The sequence below is a fragment of the Pseudogymnoascus verrucosus genome (assembly GCF_001662655.1).
Source record: "Pseudogymnoascus verrucosus strain UAMH 10579 unplaced genomic scaffold scaffold_6, whole genome shotgun sequence".
Lineage (NCBI taxonomy): Eukaryota > Fungi > Ascomycota > Leotiomycetes > Thelebolales > Thelebolaceae > Pseudogymnoascus > Pseudogymnoascus verrucosus.
In genome coordinates, this window is record NW_017263657.1 from 466081 (window position 1) to 487614 (window position 21534).

Consider the following 21534-nt stretch of genomic DNA (forward strand, 5'->3'; position numbering starts at 1 on the left):
GGTTCAGCTGCAAGTTATCTATTACAAGAACGATTACTTTACTCGTGAGGGTTCGATACCATTTACAAGGCCATGGTGGGATCTGCCAGGTGCGAGAAGACCTCCAGAGAAATGGATGAATCGTGAGTTGCGGAGTCGTGTGATAATTTCAAAGCTTCTACAGACATGGTGTTACTACATTGGGACAACGCTGTTGGGAATGAGAAGCTGGTACGAAGAATATAAGACGCTAAGGTCTAAAAATTAAGCAAAGGGGAACGAGGTACAGGCGAAGGTGAAAGAGGGACAGAGGCGAAAGATTACTGACATGTTGGAACGAAGAGGAGTGTGGGACTGTCCCAAGTCAATTCAACTTATCCTTCGCGGACAACGCAGATGATAAAGTCTCGCTCATCCCTTTTTGTCCGCAGAATCAGAATTATTGTTTCGCAGTCAGCTCTCGGAAAAGATGGCACGAAAGATTCAGTCAACTATAAGCTTGAACTTAGATGTCAGCTTGCTTTTGTCTTCATAATCAGAATCGTTCTTTCGTAGTCAGCTCTGCTCAAAAATGTTGTAGGCAGCCGGTGCAACGGTGAAATGTGGTGCCGGCCTCCGATCTGAGACCTGCATGCAGCTTGGGCTGGGCTACAGCTTGTGATTTAGTTGGAGCCCCGAAGCTGTCTACATATAGTACGTAGGCCCCGTATATAGTATTAGTTATCTCCATCTTCCTTCAAACCCATAATACCAAACCTAGCTTCTAATAACTCGCATTCCCAATTATCCTTTCGAGCGCTATCATCATGGCGGGGGAGATCCTAGCATTAGTGAAGGGTATGGACGCAGTCCACGAGGCTGGAGCATCTCACTGACAGGCAACAGAGACAACCACCTCTATCTTGTCAGACAACTCAACAAACCAGGTGGCATGGCAAACCGAATTCCTCGGCCTCGTCCCCCTCGCTTTAAACGCCATGACCCAGCCTTCCAGCCTCGACATCAACCGCCCTGAATCCAGCCTGCTCTTCATGGCTCGCAGCTCGCCATTTATATGCGTCGCAGATACCCTGGAAGTTCTCATTGCGCTCTGCCTCTACACTTATCAGGAAGGGAGCATATCCGAGGCTGCACGACTTGTGAACCGGAGAATAGCGAGGTCGAGACTTGGGAGCGGAGAGTCTGAATTAGAAGCAAGCGCTGTCGAGAAGCACCCGTGGACTTTTACTATCTTGTTTCTTGCGGCGCTGGTACCAGCGATTAAATTCCTCGGATTGCAAGGCTTATTCTGGACAAGAGTCTGGGCGGGTATTTATCTATGTCCGTACATCGTGCTCGCTATTGTTCGCGCCCTGGCTTCTAAGGGTTGGCGCGACCGGCCCCCGGTTGCCTCTCTAGCAAAAGTGCCCTCGTTTCACGAGAAGTTGCTAGGAATTGTTAGAACTGTGCTATTGGTGGTGGCTGGCGCAGTGCATGCTTCTGTTAGCTACTGGGCTCTTATTTGCGTGCAACGTAAATATGAAGAGGTATATATAAGACCATCGGATCTGATGGAAGGTCTTAAATTAGGGCTGCATTTTCTACCTCCGTTGTTGATAAGTGCCTCTCTCTTCCTGCTGTATTTTTATTTCATAGGGGTTGATCTCACTTGGAGATCTATTAAAGCCGCAACGATGGTTCATCATAAATTCGACTGGGTGCCCACAGCGGCGGCTATATTGCTTTTTTCAATTCATGTTTCTCTAATGATAGGATTCGGTTATCCAAACGCATATTTGGACATTGTTAGCGGAGTTTGGCCTATACCTCTGTGCTTTGGTCTACTATTCCTGCTTTTCACTATCTTGTCAGTTCTCTCTAATAAGGTGCCCTTTTTAAACTTTTTAGAGATCGACGATGGCGATTACAAGGCCCTTCTTGTTTTTCCATTTTTGAATTTCATACTAGCACTTTTATATTACCTGGTTGTATATGATCCTACTGGGACAGCGAAGCCTTCGTGGACTGAGGAACTTGGGTAGATAGCTTTTAAATGGAGAAATATCTATATCCATAATATACTACTGACCGGGAAGCACACGTATCGGGTAACTGGTGGCTCAAATGATGAGCGACGACTACCTGCGTCAAGTTGCGTTTATAGAGATAATCAAAGAACCTGTTTTTCTTGTTGCTGTCTTCGAGCTGATGCAGAACGTTGACTTCTCTGTCTGGCGCAACTTGGTATGTGATATCATCGCGAGGAAGACGATAAGGACTTGTATATAGTCATTGTGAGCTGAGTTGTAGGAATATGACCGTCGCCTAATAATCGACGTAATATTCTCATATTCCTACAAAATCACGTATCACATCACACATATCACATCAAATCAGACCAAAACTTATGTTCTCAAAATATCATTAATAATTAAACTCAAAACTACAAAAGCAGGTAGGTAAGCAAGAAGGGTATTATCCCAACCCCCCTGCCCCGCCTCCATCGACCAGCGACATCAATACAGCCATCATACACACCACCCAACCCAGCACAGGCAGCGAGCTCAGTGTCCACGAGCACACAACTACCTTCCATATCGCAGGCACCATTTTTTAATTTTCCACACTCGTACTTCGAGCATGCCTCCTCCTCCCTAAAAACCAAGATAAAACTCGTACTTCAAGCTATATCACCCCCTTTGATTTCTCTCTCTCTCTCTTTGATGTGTGTGCTGGGTCATGTTGGGCTTATCGGCCACCAGGGCCATCCAGAAATTGCTGGATTAAGGACATAGTACTCATCTCCCGAAGACAACCACTGGGATCTAGAATCACGAGGACCAGCCCTAGCGCCCCATCCGCGGATGGGAGCAACGTCACGGGGCCTGCTACGAGTCGTCGTCTAGGAGGACCCAGTCTGGGTCTTGGGGGATGAAGGTCCATGATGGGTCGGCGAGTTTGGTGGTGGTGATGAGTGTTGCTGTGGGTTTGTCTGTGCCGTCTGTCGCTCCGGGGGTATGGAGGGGGACGGGGAATTGCGTGGGGAACGACGCGTGTGTTGTTGGTAAGGACTGGTGTTGGAGTGTCTGTGTCTCCTTCTCCGCTGGCTCCTGGGGGGATTGCAAAGTGGTGAGGCGCAGGATCTCGGAGTCGTCCATGAGGTAGGAGGACAGGAGGGGGGGCGTGGGGATTGTCAGGGGTGAACGCCGGGAGTTGTGCCGTCTCATTGTTTTTGAGAGTTTTGCGGGTTTGGAGAGGACGTTGTAGAGGCGGTAGGGGAGAGGGGGAAAGTTAACATCCTTGTCCTTGGCCTCGTCCTTGTCTCCGTCCTTGGTATCCTCGTTGTTGACGCCTGCGGTGAACACTCCAGACTCCAGTGTGGGTGCCTCGCTCTTCTTCTCGCCGTCGTCGCGGATGGAATCGTATAGGATGCCAAGAGCGCGCAACGCCTGTGCTTGTATAAGCTCGTCTCCTTTGTCTTGAGTCCCTATTGAAACTGACATGGTGGTGGAGTGGAGATAGGTGTGAGATGGTGGATAGAGAGGTGAGGTGGTGTAGTGGAGTGAGTGGGTTGATGAGTGGTGAAAGACTGAGAGAAGATGGGTGTAGACGTGTGCATGTATCTGCAGTATGCAGAACTAGGGATCGGTATAATCGATGTCCCCCCACAGGGCATACACGACGCCGAGCATACTGGCACAGAGACTTACGTCATCGTCTGCATCACCCCCGAAGAGGCGGCACTGCTCATCCTCCTCCTCGCGCCGCACCTCGTGCGCCATCCATGCCAGCCAGCTACGTTCGAGCGACTGTGGCTGTGCGCCGCCTGGGAAGGGACCCGAAAGGGGTAGGAACGCCGTGTCGTGTGCCAAGAAGGCGCCCTCGAGGTACTCGTCGCGCGGATCAACTTTGCGGGAGAGGGCGTGGCGTTTGCGTGCTCCGCGACGCATGCGGCGACGGTTTTTGGGGAAGGAGGGGACCGGTGTGACACCTGGTATGACCATGTTTGCGAGAAGCGGAAATCGAGATTTATAGGAAATAGAAATGATTCTTCTTTCAATCCAGGAGATGGGCAAAATTGGACGGGGATTAACCCCGAGAAAAGGGAAAACTATCACTTCGCCAGTGGCAAGAGTAGAAAGTGTAGAGGAGAAGTGAGTAGATAGAATATGAAGCCAAGGAGATGTAGCAAACCTTTATAGATATGACGATGACTCCCTCCCGTTCCTCCCGAGGAGTAACCTTCCAGGCTTCCAGGGCTTCCCGAATGCCCAGACTGTCCCCGCTAGAGTCACGAGTACTTACAACTTTATGGTGTATGAAGGTGTGAGTCGGTGATGCTATCAGGCGGCGCGGTAAATCGAGGGATTGTTGAGGTATAGTGGAGGATGATGAGATGTGTGTGGGATGAGGCGTGATTGGTATAAATTTTGGTGGGATGTGGTTGGTGTGGGTGTAACTGGGTGTAACTGGGTGTAACTGGGTGTAGGTGGTTGGCAGGTTTGACTCACATGGAGAGAGAGGTTGGTAGTCATACGGAGTTATCATCCAGTGACACAGCCACACGACAAGGCAGAGAAACAGGATTAATCCCAATGCGGCCTGGGAAATGCAGGGTTTAGATAGTATTTAAGGCTTTTTGCACATGATTACTTGGATTTTTAGTGATTTTTAGAGCATTTGAGAGTATTTTATTCTTTTTTCTGAAACTTTTTATAGAGTGTGACTTCATAAGTGAGGCGGTCCTGCAGGTGTCAAAATCTCAGAATAGTACGTACCTACGTAATTGTGGTGTAATCTTTATCGGGCTTTATCGGAGAGTCTCCGATGCACGTGACACCCCACCAAAAATAAATCATGATAAAAAATTGATGACTAAGACAGGGACGGACCCCGGATCACGTGATTGCAAATACAACCCCACAAAAGAAAGTCTGTGCTCTAACCTAACAGAATCGATTACGCTAGACCCTGTTGGTATAGGCGGTCACTGCCGGCAATTCGAGATAGCACCCCCAAAAAAGTTTTGGTGATACTGAGAAAGAACTACTGCGAAAGAAGTCCTAAGTTCTATTCCTGCCCCAACGACGGTGTGATGCCCGCCATTCAACAATCTTAGAGGCCTCCACGGGCGCGATTCAAATACCACCATGGCGACCTCCCTTGCGGCCCAGCTGTCGCAGATAGCTGCCACCTCCACCAAGTCGCTCGACCTCAAAGCGCAAAAGGCCGCCCACTCCAAGTCTCTGATCTTCGAGCCGCGCATCGCCGCCTCCCAGAGCTTCGATTCGCTGTACACACTATGCCATGAGGGCTTCCAGGAGCTGTGTCTGCTCGATGGCAGGTTTATGGATTTCCAGCGCAGCATCTTTGGCGAGCAGAGCCTGCAGCAGGACAGGACGCAGATGACCGCCGCTGAGAATGCGGAGCTGGATAAGAGGCTGGAGGCATTCCTCGGCTTGGTCGGAGCGAGGTTACGATTAAATCCAGCTATAAAAGCCGTTGAGTGGCTTGTTCGAAGATTTAGGTATGGGATTTCTGAAAAGAGTAATTGCAAAATGGAGCAGAGGTGCTGACCGCGTCTAATAGGATACACGAGTACAATACTGCATTTTTACTTACGACGTTCTTACCGTACCATACCCTACCAGCATTTACAACACTTCTATCAATCCTACCGCAAAATCTGCCTGCGCAATACAGATTCCTACATCCTTACGTTCGATCGTTAACTCACCCACCGCGCCACGCGATCGTATTCGCAGCGACTAATGACCCCACCCTCTCAACACTGCTAAACTCCTACGTCGTGAGGATATGCAATGCCCGCCAGAACTACCCTGCCCTCATCTCCTTCTGGGCGGGAGTTATGACCGAGGCTGTGAGTGGAATGCTGGACAAGGCGCGCTCTGGCCGAGAGGCCGTGCAGGCCCAAAACCAGGAGGAGATCATCCTTCGTCTTGGCCCAACTCTGAATGAGGGATTGGCTATGAAGAACGTCCCTGAATTGAGGATTGGATGCTACATGCTCCTGTCTATAATGGCGTCAAAGGGCGGCTTGAATGACAAGCTCCTGACCGCCATGATGGAGGCCGTTGTCCTCGGATGGACCACCGAAACCTTTATTCCTGGGCTCGTATGCCTATCGATTCTAGCGCAGCAGAGAGGAGCGAAGCAAATGACCAAGCGTGTCACCAAGGAGCTTCTGAAAGTGGACGGCCTTCCCGAGCTGCTCCTCGAGATATCCAAGTCCCGCCGGATCGACAAACTCGCCAACGGCATTGTCCTTGCACTGGTCGATAGGCTGGGCAAGTCCGGAGACGCCACTGTGCTTCCATTGATCGGACATATCGTTCAGAATGAGCTATTGAGCGAGGCTCAGGGAACCGTGGTCGTTAAGTCTTTGCTATTGGTTGCCTACAGGATCGATGAGGATATCGACCCCAAGGGACATGTTCGCCAGGATCTCGCAAGAGCTCTGACTACATTAGCAGAGTACCCCGGTCAGCCGGGAGTCATCGCGAGGAAAGCTATGGATGATGCCAGCGTTGATATTGACGAATTGGAACTAAAGCTTCAAGCGTCCATTCGCCCAAAGCTTATCCAATCGGCACCAGATGGAGACGTTGAGATGGGAGACGCGGATGAGACCAGCGAGGTTCAATCCGAAGACTTCCATGCTCTCCTTAAACAACTCCCAGATGATGACAACTCATTCCTGTCACGCTCGGAAGCGCCGCCATTCCACAAGTTTTTCGATTTATTCGTGGCTGCATTAGCGACGAAAGAGAACCTGGACGAGTTTGATCAGGCATTAAAAACAGAAAAGAACCACGCAATTAGGTACTTCAGCTTCTATAGTACCGTTTGGTCCGGTCCATACCCTGTTCTGGCGCGCACGGCTGCACTGGAGCGTGCTACCCAGAGCGTCAACGATGCTGCGAACGAGTCGCTCGACCTACAGGGACTCATTCCATATGTCATCATTGCTCTCGGCGATCAAGCACTGAAGGTCAGGGGAGCAGCGTCAGCGTTAGCTCTTGGATTAGCCCAAAGATACCCAGCAGATGAAGAGTTGAAGAAGACGAAGGGTCTTAAGGTTTGGGCCGAAAAATCTATTTATGGAAGAGGAAAGAATGCCGCGAGTGTTTCGTGGATGACGGTTGAGAATGCAGCGCGTCTTCTCCGGGATATCATTTGCCCCGGCCTGGAGGAATGCGCTATCGACAAGAAGCACATTGTGTCAATCATCGAGAAGAGCCTGAATGGTCCAAAGGAGTCGACAGATTCACCAAAGAAGCAGCCCGCAAAACTCTCGCAGGCTCTGCGTCTGGCGGTCTTAACTAATTTGGCCAGCCATGTCGTCTACACGCCGCTGTATGCCGCCAAGTATAAGTTGCTCCTTGCGTTGAACGAGGTCCGCGGAGTTACTACCACCACCAGGACTAAGCTTCTACTACCAGTGCTACAAAATTTAGCCTCGATATCTTTCCAGGCCGCCAAGGAGAACTGCGACGCTGAGCACATTGATGTATCCGCGTACAATGATGAGGCCGTTGCAGTGGTTATCCCCAACGATGAAGAGGGATTCCAGGTCTTGGCCTCAATTGCCCAGGGCGAGATCGCTCCTGGAGGGGAGGCACTGTGTGCCGCCGTCTTCAGAAGAATTCGCAACATGTGGCCATCGCTGAAGGGAGACTCGAGACTCAACACCGCTCAGCTTCTCATGGACCTATCGCAGCCACCATCTGACGATGCGAGACACAGCGAGTTTGCACAGGCTGAAGCTATGGAGCTTCTTAGAAGCGTTAACCTCACCACGGACATTCTCCTCTCGTTCCTGAATCAATTGCCAACGGCCGCACAGCTTGCAGACATGCCTCCGGCCACGAAGCGTCGCCGTGTTAGCCATGGAGAGATTGCAAAGACTCCTGTTCAGGATATGAAGTCGCTCACTGGAGCTGTTCACAAGGTGTCTTTCGTTCTCCAGATGGTTGATAACTCGAACCCCGAGAAGCACGTGGCGCTGCTGCCAGGATTGTTTAATGCCTTGTCTGAACTGCAGCACTTCAAGTCTCAAGTTGGATCTGAGTTGGGATACCTCCAAGGTCTCGTACTAAGCAGCTTACTGTCAATTATGAAGGCGCACAAGGCCGACCCCCGTCTCAAGTTGGACCGCTCCGCCGTCAGGGCTGACTTGCTCGTGGACTGCGTGCAGAAGACTGCCAGCCCACAAGTCCAGAACGCAGCTCTCCTTCTGATTGCTAACCTTGCGAGCACTGCGCCCGAACTGGTCCTGCACAGCGTTATGCCTATCTTCACGTTCATGGGCAGCTCAGTCCTTCGCCAGAACGACGAGTACTCTGCTCATGTCATCAAGCAGACTATCGCAGAGGTTATCCCGCCACTCATCGCTTCGCTGCGCAAGGAGAAGGGGGGACCTGTCACTGGTGCTGCTGAGCTCCTCCTGAGCTTCATCGCTGCTTACGAGCACGTCCCTGCTCACAGGAGAAAGGGGCTTTACACTTCGCTTGTGCAGACTCTGGGGCCCGAGGACTTCTTGTTCGCTGTCCTGGGTATGCTTGCTGATAAGTATGGCGCTACTGAGAGCATCAAGGCCTTCAGCGTCGATCTTGCCTCCTCGTTCAGCGTGGATGTGCAACTCCAGACTGCCGTCAAGTACCTTGATCTCGCTGCCGACCTTCTGAAGCCAAGACCAACAATCTCGGCCGTGCTTCTGGGCTCATCTGAGTCGAGCACTACGGATGGAAGCCGCTCGGCGCTCACGCAACTTACACTGCTTCCTCACCTTCTTTCCGAGAAGAAGTTGATTGATCAAACCGCCAGACTTCTTCAGCGTGACGACATGGATGCATCCAGGGTTCGTGAGCTCTACTCGACACTGTTGGAGAACCTTCTCTCCCTTGCCGACCAAGTCAAGTCTGACAAGAAGCTACACAATGCATGTGGCAACGTCCTCGAGCGCGTCCTTGGCCTACTCTCGACCAGCGAATTCGTCAAGTCGGTTGAGAGCCTCCTCGACAGGCCCAATGAGGAACTGCGCCGCAAGATCCTGCGCTCCCTCGAGGTACGCGTCGACCAGGAGAAGCAATCCAATGTTGCAGCGAGACAAGCCATGCTTGCCTTCCTACCCCAGCTCACGGCTATCATCCGCGAGTCGGGCGATATTCTGTACAAGCACATTGCTGTCTCTTGCGTGGACAAGATCGCTGAGAAGTATGGTAAGAAGGACTTGGACGCTGTTACAGTTGCCGCGGAGACTATTGCGGGTGAGAAGTGCCTTGGACAGGATGATGAGCGCCTTCAGGTTATGTCGCTGCTGTGCTTGGCGTCGCTTGTGGATATCCTCAAGGAAGGCATCGTTTCGGTGCTTCCTATCGCTATCCCGGCTGCTCTGAAGTACATGGCGAAGACGGTGGAGGAGGGTGGACAAAACGATAAGTTGCACAATGCTGGCTACGCATTTATTAATGCGCTTGTTGAGCATCTGCCTTACATGATCTCGGGATCGTATCTCGATACTCTCCTGGTTATTTCTAATAAATCCGCTGAGGCGGATCTCGAGGCTGAGGCTGATGAGAGCCGGATTGCTTGCCTTGACTTGGCTGCGAAGCAGATTGATGCTAAGAACATGTTCACTGCCCTGCAGAAGAACTGGTCGATTGCTACAGAATGCGGTACTATTGTAAGTTGTGTGCTACTCTTATTCTGAATCCTAACTAACACCCACAGGCACTCCGCGAGTACCTCGACATTCTGAGTACCGCAATCGACAAGCACACCAAGGCCACCGTGACCAAGCACTCTCCCATCCTCTCCACCATCTTCCTCTCCGCTTTCGACCTGCGCCGCCAATGGACCGTATCGAACGCAGATATCTCCGAGGACGAAATCACCGAGATCGAGAACCTCGTCAACTCCGTCGCCATCAAGATGATCTACAAATTCAACGACTCGACCTTCCGACCCATCTTCTCCAACCTCCTCGAGTGGGCCTCTACGGGTCTCCCAAAGAAGGACACCGAAGGCCGCCTCCTCCGCCTCCGCTCTATCTTCACCTTCACTACTCTCTTCTTCACACACCTCAAGTCCATCGTCACTTCCTACACCACTTACCTCCTCCCCTCCGCGCTGTCGGCGCTTGAATCTGTCGATCCATCCAACCCGGCCTCCCGCGCGCTTTGGTCCCACGCCCTGAACACCCTCGCTGCGGCCGCTGCGCACGACCAGGACGACTTCTTCCAGGCCCCTTCGCACTTCGACGTCCTCGCTCCAGCTCTGACATCGCAGCTCGCGCACGCCGCCACGCTACCCCTGTCAGATGACCTCGTGCCCGCGCTCGTCGAGCTCGCTGCCGTCGCGGACTCAGCGGACCACCACAAGGCGCTCAATGCGGCGATTATGAAGTCCCTGCGCGACACTTCGCCAGCTGTTCGACTTGCGGCTGTGAAGGCGGAGGAGGCGCTTACGGAGAGGCTGGGTGAAGAGTGGTTGGCGCTGCTGCCGGAGATGTTGCCGTTTATTAGTGAGTTACAGGAGGACGAGGATGAGGAGGTTGAGAGGGAGACGCATAGGTGGATTGTGAAGATTGAGGGGGTGTTGGGGGAGAGTTTGGATGCGATGTTGCAGTAGAAAACATGTGGGGTTGGATAGGGAGCGCATTGAGGGCGTTGGGTGTGTATGTGAGGCGTTTTGATTGGGAAGTGTGTGTTTGGGTTGTTGGGGTGTATATATTTTGCAATGAGAAGATTTTGTGCGAAAGTTTAATAGCTGTGTTCCATTGCATTGTTTCATGTGAATAGGTGATTTTACTTCTGGTGTTCTCACCTACGGAGTGTTCAAAGACAATAATGTTTGGATAGTAGTAGAATTATAGAAGCTATCATGGAGTTCACTTGTGAAAACGGCATCTCACTCTCACATGGAAAAAGGCGCCAGACACGAACGAATGCGTGGAACGACAGCTAATACTTTGAACAATAGGATAGCTTATAGCATATAGCGAGAATCTTATAAATAAACTTAACTTAACTTAGTACCTTTGGGCTCGCCCGCGCTCTGATGTCTTCTTGTTGCCAAGCTGTGGCCAAGACGTATCACTGAGCCACAATCAATAAAGACCAAAGTTATTGATTGCGGCTTCTAATTTTGCCCCAAACACGGCCAATGCCGATGTCTTCCAAGAAGCCCATTTGCTCGGCTTCTAAGAGGCGCACATTTAGTCCCAGACTTTTGTCTTTTGTCTCCCTAAACCAAATATTAGAGCCTTACGTACGATGTGACCAAAGCCACATTACAGTTCGTAACAAGGCATCCAATGGTAAGGGTTGTAGACTCATCAAGTGTGCATTATGAACGCGCTGGCAGTGGGTGTATACCCATATATAAAGAACAGCTCTTCCTCCCATATTCTGTACGTTTAAGCCTGTTTATATTTGGTCAAAATCTCGCTGTACCCCCTTCACAATGGCCCGCCTCTTCATTGTACAAATCTTTCTCGCCCTCACTGTTATTGTGACCGCAAGCTCCCTTTCGCCTCGACAATCCTGTGGAACCTCATATTACTACTGCTCATCCACCAGCGGCGGCTCTTCTGGGTCTGGCGGTGGCTCTTCTGGATCTGGGGGAGCCTCAGCGGCAGACTGGATCGCTAACGGTGCTATCATTGATGGTTTTATCAACGCTGGAAGTTACATTAAACGCTCCCTCCATTTGCGACAGGAGGATGGGGCGTTGTGTTGTCGAAGTGGAACGGAATGCGGCGTCCTAGGCGACGACAACATCCCACTCTGCTATGTAAAGCTTCCCCTCATCAATATCCAGATGTCCATATCATAGGATGGAACCGCAAACAGTGTATTGATCTATTCTCATGCAGGACTCGCAAACAACAAAGTTTACATTCGCTGACGGTTCATACGGTTATACCAGCACGAGTAACTACTACGATACTGAAGGCAACGTAATCAATTTTGAGACTGGAGATTACACCCTCGCCGATGGCACACTTGGGAACGTGTTCGTTGATAATGGGGAGGCGCCACCGGCAACAGCTACGAATACAGGGGTTGTCGACAGCGTGTCTATTCCTTCTGCGACGAATACGGTGAAAACAAACGACGGGCCATTCGCTACCGGAACGGTGAATCAACAGACGAAGCCTAGTGAGGGTTCTGGTGCTAGTTTTAGGAGGGGATATGGAGATGCAATGATAGGGATAGTTGGGGGGTTAGCATTGGGGATTGTGCTTTAAAGCACGCACATTTGGAATAGTAATTAGTAGAATACCCAGTTGGAGTTGGGTGTGCACATTTGGAGATCTCTGTACAGCGTTATATGAGCTAGTAGGTCAATGGCAGGTATACGCAGTAGTCATAATAGATAGTAAACGGAAGCTTTACCCTGAGACCATCTCTTACCCTCTGAATTTAAGCTACCTCGTCGCTGTGTTTGCACCTACCAATAGAATATGTAGATAAAGTAGTAATTATGTTCTTTGGTTGGTAATAATCCCCAAGGCAATCCGGACCTTGCAATACCATGAGGAGAGGGTTACGGGGCAAGGAGGCCAGAGCACAATGGCACAGTATGACAAGTTGTTGAAAATTTGTATCGAAGAAGAGCCTTCACCAGCCTCCGGATATCAGCATATTGTTACACAAGCTTGTGTATAGCAGAGCGGACGGGATGCACAATTCTCTTAAGTCTATAGTCGTATGTAGCAATTATAGTCGTATAGGAGTATATATATAGAATATCGAGTTGGGATTACCCCTCAACCCACCAAGCCAGTTTACTAATACACCATACTCCCCTTTCCTTCCCCCCTAAATCATAGCACTAAACTTCCCATCTACCTTCTCCACCTTCGCAATCGACTTCTTATACCCCTCCTCCTCTTCCAACATATCCACGTACTTCCTCAACAGCGGGTACTTCTCCTCCGGAATTAAGCCTCCCCGTCCCTTCGCCGCGATCAGGGGGAAGCTAATCAGGATATCCGCAGCCGTCAAGTGCGAGCCGCAGAGGTACTTTCCGCCCCCTGGAGACGTCTTGAGTTGGTCTTCCAGATACGAGAAGTGGGTGGCAAAGTTGGGGTCCAGGTAGTTCGTCCTGATCCCGCCGGCGACACGTGTGGTGATGGGACGGATGAAGAATGGGACGGGGGCGTTTTTGATGTCTATTTCCTCTATTAGCCTTGCATTCTCTCCCACTTATCATTTTCGCTCGGTGGGGGTAATAACTTACTCATAGAAACCAACAAAACATTAAGCAAAGGCATCAAGCTCCCCTCACAATAATGCAACAGGTACTTATACCTCATCCACGCCTCCGTCTCCCCTCCCACCACCCCCTCCCTCCCTTCCTGCCACCTTTCCGGCGCCATCGTCGTCCCCGCTCCAAAATGCTCAGTCAGGTACTCGGCGATGAGTCCGCTCTCCGCGAGGACCACGTCTGGGCCGCCGTGGGGAGGCTTGATGGAGATCACGGGGGACTTGCCAAGGGGGTGGATGGCTTTTAACTCGGGGGGGGCGAAATAGGTTTTAGGGTCCCGGTGGAAGACGGTTAGCTTGTAGGGGAGGGAGAGCTCGGTGAGGAGCCAGAGGATGCGTTGGGAGCGGGATTGCTCGAGCCTGGGGGGTGTTAGTGGGGACGTCAAGGATGGGGGCCAAGAGGGGGAGGGGGGTACCAGTAGAGGGTTATTTCTGGGGTGGTGGAGGAGGAGGGTTGCGCCGTGATGGCGGGTGCGGTGGATTCGTCGGCCATGATAGACGCTGGGGGTATATGGGATGTTTGAAGGGAAAGGTTGGGTATCTCAGGTTTGATGGGCGCAGGGTGGTTACAGTTGTTTGGGAGGGGGGTATATATGGGGAGATATCAAAGGGTCTAGATGCGACTTGAATTACTAAGTCTTGCGGCCGTTAATAAATCACCTCGGTGAAATGTCTTTGGCCGCGCCTGGTGCGTGGTCCTCTTCACAAGCTAAGTCAGTCGGGATCGTATCGTTCCGGCGATGACGTACTAGCCCTATGAGTTGAGGATCGCTGGTATATTTGTGTTCTAGAAGTGGAAGATGACAAAGATTATATATTGCCAATAACTTACGCGCGCTCGATTCTCTCGCCTTGATAATCAAATACCTGTTTCTTCACCAAAAAACTTACACCGGCCTCAAATCTGACTGTAAATAAAATTCCCATGATAAGATTATAGTTTTGCCTCGGGACCCTTTTAGGACTAGCGTTTATCCACCGGCCCTATAGTAATTCCGGTAAGGCACTTTAAACATCACGTGACAGATTAGCTTCAACGAGCCGCATCGCAACATCAACGACTTCAAGCACTGTCAATCGAAACATCCCACCATAAACAAGTCCCGGCCAGCGCCAACAACCTTCAAAATGGCAGGCCCTCATGGTTCGTCCCTCCCTTCGCCCCCTTACCAGCTCGTCCCCCCCATTTCGGCGACCAATTGCTAACACTGCCCCAGCGTCCATCGACCCGGCGTACATCAAGTACAACAGTGCGTCCCCCCACAACTCTCCCCCCCGACTGCGACGCCTCGGGTCCTACGATTGCATACCGTCGATATAATACTGGGTGTGAGCAGGATGATTGAGTGGTGCTAACCCCCGCAGACATGATTGTGAACCGGCACAAGTACTTCCGCTGGACGAAGCGCACCGCATTCCTCTCGTTCGCGTACGTGGTTGCCTTCCCGGCATTTGTTGGATACTGGGCTTTCGTGACGGATGTGAGTTTTCCCCTTCCTCCTTTGCCCTCTCGATTTGCGCGGGCGCTTTTGCCACGGGCGGCTTGCGGGTCGTTGGGGACGCGGGTGCGGATATAATGGTAGTGATGGAGCTGACTGGTTCGTAGGGAAAGTTGGAATTCAGGGGGAAGAGGAAGGGAGATACGATTGTTGAGTTTTAGGGAGATAGAAAGGTGGGGAGAGGGAGTGTATATATCAGCGGAATTGAAATGGAGATATTTTCAAGATCTGTTGGCTGTGATCGGGCTTGTTGGGTGAATACTGACTTCCTCCGCGGATCTAACACTGGGAGCAGGGAATATGACGGTCGCGCATGTTGACGCCGTTTGCGAAGTGGCGCTTTGAAAGGGTTTGGCTAGGCCAAAGTTACCGATTCCGAACAAGGAAAACCCGGGCCTGAGAATAAGCCAGAGGAGATATTTGGAGAACAAAGAATAATTACAATGCGTTACATTCTCAAGACGGGGCGTTTTCGCTCAAATCGTCGTACGTGTTACATTATCAAAGACCTTTCTCGAACTCTTTAGCATCTAAAACGTCCCATTCCGGACGAACGCATCAAAGAAACATGATATTTATCTCAATAAAACAGTCTTGACGGCCCCATATATTCACACCTGTCTTTCACATAAGAAATAAACTTCAAATCACTTTAATACAAACCTATTTCATCTCTCAAACAATTGCAGCTTCATCGTCATGGAAGGCAGAGTTCATAAGCCAGGGGCGTGCCATTCCCACTTCGAAATCCTCAGCACTTCGCAAGGAGATCAAGCAGCCAATGTTGATAGTAACAGTGCAGGTATGCAAACCAACAAAATCTTCGTTTTGTAAAGCCGTGAGATATACTAACTCGTCGGGACCAGGTCTTCCAACCGACTATAGAGACCGCTCTTCTGTAGAACGACATTCCGTAGAAGGCACCACACCGTCGCAAGCAAGAAAGAGGCAACTCGAAGCAGCATCCACAGGAGACATGATACCTGCGAAGAGAACACGTTTAGCAGAACAAATATCGCCAGCTATACTACTCTGGCAACGACATTTCAATAGTGACGAGAACCTCAAAGTGGAGGCTAACACCGACGCAAATGATAACACCAACAAAATCGAACATGATCAAGCGCAGTTAACACGGAGAAATTTAGTCTTGTTCAACAAAATAACGGCGGAAGATGGGACAGGGGATGCATTGAAATCTGCGCTACTAGGATCTACAGACCAAACTTCGACAACGGAGATGGAGTCTACCTCGACAACTAGGTCCGGATTTGCTATTGCAGTCTACCACAACGGTGTTCTGCTTTCCTATCACTCTAAACCACCAACGAACCTCAACGAGATACATAAACAGGCTTCAAGTTCTCGGGGAACGGCTTCGCCTACAGTGTCTGAGTATGAAAGATACTTTAGAACTCTCCCAATGGCATTTAACGAGCTAGCTAGAGGCAATAAGGTTAGCAGGAAGCTCCAAAAGGATTATGACGACGATGAAGGCTACCACCCAGCCTTCAAGCAGGCATTTACAGGGTTTCCAAAGAATGTCGGGTTGAACGATGGCCTGTCGCCGCCTCAGCCTGACTTTATCGAAGGTCTTGGGATGTCGGAATTTCAACCGTTTCCTATCGAGCGCGTCAGCGGAGCAGTTCTCTACGAGGATAATCCCTTTTCCACAGTACTGCCACATATAGCCGGCGAGTATAAGGGTCCCATGGGATGCATGGAAAACGCGAGACTTCAATGTTCTTATGATGGGGCGGCGCTTGTCTACGCCCGGAACAAAGCCCTTGCACTCATTGGGAAGCCTGATCCTCAAGGTCATGCCAAAATCACAACTTTCGCTACAGATGGCGAGATCATTGAGTTCTTCGCACACTACGCAGCCCGAGGAGATGATAGCAAGCTCAAATATCACCAATATCCCATTGGATCGTTCTTTTTGACAGGCTCTCATTATGGATTTAAAGATGGTTGGAGACAGCTTCGGAATCAACAAGACTACGCAAGAGAGCAATCTTATGCTCTAAGAGATCAGCTTGTTAACTATTGGGTGGAAAGGGAGGGCATTGCGTCGTCAACTCCTAGATCATTCTGCATCGAGGATCTCAACGAGACTCGGCTTGAGTTTTGGGATAAAACACAGACTGAGATAGAGGAGAGAGCGCGAGAACATCTCAGAGGGATAGAGATAGGAAATATCAGTCGGCCCGTAAGAAGTATTGTTTGTTTTGGGGTTTGTGTATTTGTTGGGGCTACAGTAGCTTGCTCGAATGTGTGGCATGGGAGTTGGTAGGGTTTGCTGATAGAGCTGGAAGCCAGGCTCCCGAAAATCCCAATCAAGAGCTACCATACGCCATTAGCTCACCTAGCAAACAGCAGAAACATGCAGTCATGCCATATTTGCTTGTCACGCAAGTACGCAACAACACATCATCTCTATATTACACGAAGAGCTGTTGCTCTAGTTGGCATTACAGGGGATATTTTGGGCCTGGCAGATGTGGAGTGTTTGGTGTCATGTACACAGTTTCAGCATGCCTCGGCCTCTCTTTTAAATGTATACTCTTACACTTTTATCGTATGCTTTGCTCTCACTCTCATCCTCTCAACCAAATTTCCGAATTTCCGACATCGACAGCCACCGGCCTTTCATCAACGGGGGGGATCACCAGTGCCTGGGAAAACAGCGAATTGATATGGACGGAAATGGTGGAATATATAAGCTTCTGGACGCGCGTTTTTCAATAACATCACTATTTTAGCACTGTCTATCAAAACTGTACTGGCTTTATCCGCGGGGAGTTTGACAATCTTCATTTGGTGTGTAATCTTATGTATTGATAATAGGTTTGGATGTCGTTGGGGGACCATCGCCGTCGTTCGCCGAGACTAACTTAACTAGGATTGCCGGCACACCAATACCAACTTAATTGGGGTTGCCGTCACACCATACCACAGGCATCTGACAGATTATATCTAGTGCATCCGAGAATCGCCGGCACAGTATAATAATTACGAGGATGAAGCTCTTAAATCGGTGCCTTTCCTCATCTAGTTATACTACTCCATAGCTCTCAACTGCTTGCTGAAGGGATTTATCACCTATATCATTTCACAACATATTTCCGATACATAACTTACATAAATCCTACATCATGAGTGATGAGCAATGTCCCATGGAGCAATGTTTATCACCGTCGCAGACGCCTCCTGCTTCTCCAGACGAACGGGCAAGACCTTCCAAGTCTAAAACCCCCAAATCTAATGGCCGGAGAAGAGCAACAATGGCCTGCCGCGGCTGTAGATCGAGGAAAGTGAGGTGCGATGTGGCAGAGCATGGCATTCCTTGTTGCAATTGCAAACTTGACAAGAAAGAGTGTGTGGTTCCCGAGCGTCGAAAGAAGCGCTACGACGTCAATCCTCTTTATCATCCACTTACGCCGATTGATTCTATTTCTGGCGACTGGCTGCCCTCGTTAGAACGCCTCGGAGCAAACCATCCTTTGCAATTTATTCGGAATCAGTACCTAAATTCACAGTCTCAAATCGATGGCCAGACTCAACTTTCGGCGACCAGGAATGCGGGTCATAATGGAGACTGTTATCCGGGATCATTCCCAGCGCAAAAGCCGAGCTTTCCAACGCCCGAAGATCCAGAGCTTTCACGATGGTTAAATATGATGCCCCCTCACATTGTTGAAAAGTTCCGGCTATACTTCCAAAATGCGGAGGAGGGCGGAAGAGGCAAGGAACGAAGTACCTGGGAACCGGAGCCCACAACGTTGAGTAGAGTTCAACAGGCAATGGACATCTTGCAGGATGTAATGAACACTTCCAAATCTACACATTCGGGCGAGGAATTACTTTCTCCGCCGCCAGACAGTATGTTTAAGCCGAGAACGGGTAGTGAGATGGACGATAATTTGTCACTTGGTACCCCGGGTTTCAAAATTGCTACTTCGTATCCTCCTTCGGATATTTCAACTACGGAGAATGACAATGATGACTGGAATGACGAACTGATGGCAGAACTGTTCTGCACGCATATGGGCCAGGAGCCTGTCTCGGGAGTTGCGAGTTTAGAAGGATATGTAAATAATGAATAAATTTTAATAATATTCGTCGGTTCTCAGGATATCGCGAGGCAATGCACGATGTATCGTCTTGAGGTAGATCGTATATGGCGCCTAATTCTGGAATTATGCCTCGTGAATGCTCCTAATGACGACGAGCTGCGTGGTCAGATGCCTTAATGATGAAAATCATCCAGTAGCCAAGAGCCAAGTGGATCTGCCGACCCCCAGAAGCTTTCTAGTTGCTGGTATTCATACCCTCCGTCGGCAAACATGGGAAATGCAGAGGGCGACGCCTCAAATAAATTTTCGGAGGTTTCCCCCAGCATCCCTATCGCTGGCAGCTGTCCTGCCTGTATCCCAAGCTGCTCGCGCTGTTGGAGGCTTGACACAACCGGCCCCATATCAGCAGTCGCAAATTGGTCTCCTCCAACATTCTCTGCCCCATAATCTGGGATCGTTGTATTCGTGTCACACAGATGCCCCATGTTGCAGCGACTTGCATCGAAGTCGCTAAAAAGCAAGAGAGAGTTTGTCGGAATGCATGCCGGAGGCTCACTATACAGTGGCAATCGTAAGACAGCTTTTCTAGCCTCGGGGAGAGCTCGTAGGGCCCCGTTCGCTGACCCCCACCTCTTAGAGAGTAGCTCAAGCGACATCCGGATGGTCTTGAAGTTTTCCTCTGCTGCATTACCTAGTGACCTGTATCTGTATCCGGAAAGCTGTGAGAGTCCAGCGGCAAGAGCATAAAATGCAAATACTGGTCCAAGATGGCGAATTTCATCCCTTGCAATAAACTCCTCGTATATGCTCGCAACAAACGATGAAGCAACAAGAGACACTGTGGATGGGACGCTTCCGGCAACAGGCCCGCGATTGAGGATAACTAAGATGACGAAGTATGGCACAAGGATTTGTCGTGCCTCAAAATTATATGAGCTCGGGTCTTTTCGGCCTTTGTGGAGTACGTGAAATTCTGAGGGAAGCTCTTTGACCCATCGATACAACGCGTTTTCGAGATCCTGTCGGCGTGATGGCGTGAGGCGTTTTCGCCGATAGCACTGCGCCACATCTCCGAGTAGTTGACAAATCGAGACAAAAGCAACAAATAACCGGGCTTTGGAGTCTTGTACGGGGAAATCCTCGACGGAGGGGAGGCGGACATCACTGTCTTCTAGATTAATAGTTCGAGGTCGCCCCACACCAACAGATATGATATTATCTCGGCACTATAAAAGAGTTTCAGAATTCAGCCTGTATAATTGGGAAAGCAGGTAAACTTACCACAAGACTCCACCATAGTCTTCGCCTGCCCATCTGATCTTTTTTGTTCGCCGCGGACGGCTCCCGGTGTAGTCCAACTTGGTATGCCATCCCAACTGCAATGCGCACCCAGAACCCGCTCGTATCAGTCGATATCTCCTCTGGCCCTGTTGGATTCCACCACTGAAGCAGGCAAAGAGACATGATCGAGAACATTATATTCTTCTCGTAGCCAGAAAAGAACAGTGCCCGAGCCCTCCGATAGAACTCCTGGGACGATGCATACACAAGGGTATTAGATGTTACCCGGCTGCCTGCGAGTAATACTGCCTGTAGTAGTAAGAGTGAAGGTTGAGAGCCATCTGTCTCTTCCAGCCAACTGCGCTCGATGATAGGTGTCCATGGCGAGCATAACTCCATATACTTATCAATGAGGCCTTCTCGAGTGGCCCGTGGAGGAAGATCAAACGCTTTCTGTAGATGTAGTATTTGAAGGTCAACTTCCGATAGCCCAATATTTCTAGCTGGATTGGCTTCTATTGCCATACTTTCATTGAATGGTATATTACCTCCGAGGTATTCGCTACGACCAACGTAGCTTTCCCCACTGGGAGTCGGACGTGCATTATCTATTTCTTGAGGCGGTTGACCTGAAATGATCGTATGCACGCTTCTTTCTGATCGCGTTACTGGGGTGAGTACTCGAGCTGGCGTTTCTCGGGTACAGGACTGTCTCGAAACAGACGGGGTTCCAGGCCTCCACGTATCATTTTGAGGCCCGGGATGGATATCCCCATGTCCCTGCGTCTCTAGGATAGATTGAGGAAATTCACGCGCCTGAGAAGCCGTGGGGGGCGGCGGGGAAGGACTTATAGAATAGTGTTTGCGTTTCCGTTGGTGCGGCCTACGATTTTAACAATGGGTTGCGTAATTTAGAGTCATCATTCTACTTACCTGCATCTAAGATCCCCTAACTCGCAGTTTGTACATGGCTGCTTCCCTGACGCAAGATCGCATTTAACCTAAGAAGCATTAATTGCCACTCCCCGTTCCCGTCTGAGGCCATGTGCCCTGACGTTCGGTGCAGAGAGAGGTTATGGTAACGGGAGATACCTTTTTTTTATGGCATAGAATGCAGGCGCGCGATGATCTACCCAACTGGGACATTTTTGTTGTGGTGGTGGATGTCGGCGAATCGATACCGTCTGTGAAGCTGTGGTGTTTTGTTGATGTTTCTCCCTGCACTCGGCTATAATCCGGAGATGGGCGGCTCGTTTCGGCCACGTGCAGATCTTCCTTCGCGGGGCGTGAAATCCGGGGTATGGGGTATGGGGTATGGGGAAATCCCTAAGCCTGCTTTGGCTGGCGATAATAACTATAAAGATGTCAGATTGCTCTGTTTTCCTGGCCGGGTATCCGGTTCTATCTTTGTGGCTCTGCAGACCC

The 21534-nt window shown here is 50.2% G+C and overlaps 9 protein-coding genes across 9 annotated transcripts; 6 read left to right on the forward strand and 3 right to left on the reverse strand.

The window, feature by feature from the left end:
• Window positions 1-785: 785 nt before the first annotated feature.
• Window positions 786-2000, forward strand: VE01_02143 (uncharacterized protein; the record flags this gene model as incomplete). Its single annotated transcript, XM_018271654.1, has 3 exons — window positions 786-816; window positions 865-1491; window positions 1867-2000. The coding sequence occupies 3 exons, from the start codon at window positions 786-788 to the stop codon at window positions 1998-2000; spliced, it is 792 nt and encodes a 263-aa protein (XP_018133389.1).
• Window positions 2001-2793: 793 nt separating this feature from the next.
• On the reverse strand, window positions 2794-3962 carry VE01_02144 (uncharacterized protein; the record flags this gene model as incomplete). The annotated part of the gene is made up of 2 exons (XM_018271655.2): window positions 2794-3407; window positions 3669-3962. The coding sequence occupies 2 exons, from the start codon at window positions 3960-3962 to the stop codon at window positions 2847-2849; spliced, it is 855 nt and encodes a 284-aa protein (XP_018133394.1). The 3' UTR covers window positions 2794-2846.
• Window positions 3963-4646: 684 nt separating this feature from the next.
• On the forward strand, window positions 4647-9785 carry UTP10 (snoRNA-binding rRNA-processing protein utp10). The gene is made up of 2 exons (XM_059463415.1): window positions 4647-5485; window positions 5548-9785. Exons 1-2 carry the CDS (start codon window positions 5109-5111, stop codon window positions 9689-9691), a joined length of 4521 nt encoding a protein of 1506 aa, XP_059319969.1. The 5' UTR covers window positions 4647-5108; the 3' UTR covers window positions 9692-9785.
• Window positions 9786-11341: 1556 nt separating this feature from the next.
• Window positions 11342-12297, forward strand: VE01_02146 (uncharacterized protein). Its single transcript, XM_018271657.2, has 2 exons — window positions 11342-11775; window positions 11858-12297. Exons 1-2 carry the CDS (start codon window positions 11446-11448, stop codon window positions 12230-12232), a joined length of 705 nt encoding a protein of 234 aa, XP_018133392.1. The 5' UTR covers window positions 11342-11445; the 3' UTR covers window positions 12233-12297.
• Window positions 12298-12663: 366 nt separating this feature from the next.
• VE01_02147 (uncharacterized protein) lies at window positions 12664-13934 on the reverse strand. Its single transcript, XM_018271658.2, has 3 exons — window positions 13670-13934; window positions 13228-13613; window positions 12664-13159 (listed from the first exon to the last, which is right to left on the reverse strand). The coding sequence occupies exons 1-3, from the start codon at window positions 13744-13746 to the stop codon at window positions 12807-12809; spliced, it is 816 nt and encodes a 271-aa protein (XP_018133393.1). The 5' UTR covers window positions 13747-13934; the 3' UTR covers window positions 12664-12806.
• Window positions 13935-14381: 447 nt separating this feature from the next.
• VE01_02148 (uncharacterized protein) lies at window positions 14382-14913 on the forward strand (the record flags this gene model as incomplete). The annotated part of the gene is made up of 4 exons (XM_018271659.1): window positions 14382-14397; window positions 14471-14503; window positions 14619-14734; window positions 14860-14913. The coding sequence occupies 4 exons, from the start codon at window positions 14382-14384 to the stop codon at window positions 14911-14913; spliced, it is 219 nt and encodes a 72-aa protein (XP_018133386.1).
• A 538-nt stretch (window positions 14914-15451) lies between these two features.
• On the forward strand, window positions 15452-17298 carry VE01_02149 (uncharacterized protein; the record flags this gene model as incomplete). The annotated part of the gene is made up of 2 exons (XM_018271660.2): window positions 15452-15554; window positions 15619-17298. 2 exons carry the CDS (start codon window positions 15452-15454, stop codon window positions 17043-17045), a joined length of 1530 nt encoding a protein of 509 aa, XP_018133387.1. The 3' UTR covers window positions 17046-17298.
• Window positions 17299-17599: 301 nt separating this feature from the next.
• Window positions 17600-21306, reverse strand: VE01_02151 (uncharacterized protein). The gene is made up of 4 exons (XM_018271662.2): window positions 21202-21306; window positions 21043-21110; window positions 20110-20992; window positions 17600-20054 (listed from the first exon to the last, which is right to left on the reverse strand). Exons 1-4 carry the CDS (start codon window positions 21253-21255, stop codon window positions 19002-19004), a joined length of 2058 nt encoding a protein of 685 aa, XP_018133537.2. The 5' UTR covers window positions 21256-21306; the 3' UTR covers window positions 17600-19001.
• On the forward strand, window positions 17908-18858 carry VE01_02150 (uncharacterized protein; the record flags this gene model as incomplete). The annotated part of the gene is made up of 1 exon (XM_018271661.1): window positions 17908-18858. One exon carries the CDS (start codon window positions 17908-17910, stop codon window positions 18856-18858), a length of 951 nt encoding a protein of 316 aa, XP_018133538.1.
• Window positions 21307-21534: the final 228 nt, after the last annotated feature.

Coding starts and splice junctions, on each gene's coding strand:
- UTP10 (XM_059463415.1), top strand. CDS start 5,109: ATGGCGACCTCCCTTGCGGCCCAGCTGTCGCAGATAGCTGCCACCTCC. Junction 5,486..5,547: donor TGGCTTGTTCGAAGATTTAG/GTATGGGATTTC, acceptor CGCGTCTAATAG/GATACACGAGTACAATACTG.
- VE01_02146 (XM_018271657.2), top strand. CDS start 11,446: ATGGCCCGCCTCTTCATTGTACAAATCTTTCTCGCCCTCACTGTTATT. Junction 11,776..11,857: donor ACAACATCCCACTCTGCTAT/GTAAAGCTTCCC, acceptor ATTCTCATGCAG/GACTCGCAAACAACAAAGTT.
- VE01_02147 (XM_018271658.2), bottom strand. CDS start 13,746: ATGGCCGACGAATCCACCGCACCCGCCATCACGGCGCAACCCTCCTCC. Junction 13,614..13,669: donor CCAGAAATAACCCTCTACTG/GTACCCCCCTCC, acceptor AACACCCCCCAG/GCTCGAGCAATCCCGCTCCC. Junction 13,160..13,227: donor TGTTTTGTTGGTTTCTATGA/GTAAGTTATTAC, acceptor TAGAGGAAATAG/ACATCAAAAACGCCCCCGTC.
- VE01_02151 (XM_018271662.2), bottom strand. CDS start 21,255: ATGTCCCAGTTGGGTAGATCATCGCGCGCCTGCATTCTATGCCATAAA. Junction 20,993..21,042: donor TTAGGGGATCTTAGATGCAG/GTAAGTAGAATG, acceptor TTAAAATCGTAG/GCCGCACCAACGGAAACGCA. Junction 20,055..20,109: donor GACTATGGTGGAGTCTTGTG/GTAAGTTTACCT, acceptor ACTCTTTTATAG/TGCCGAGATAATATCATATC.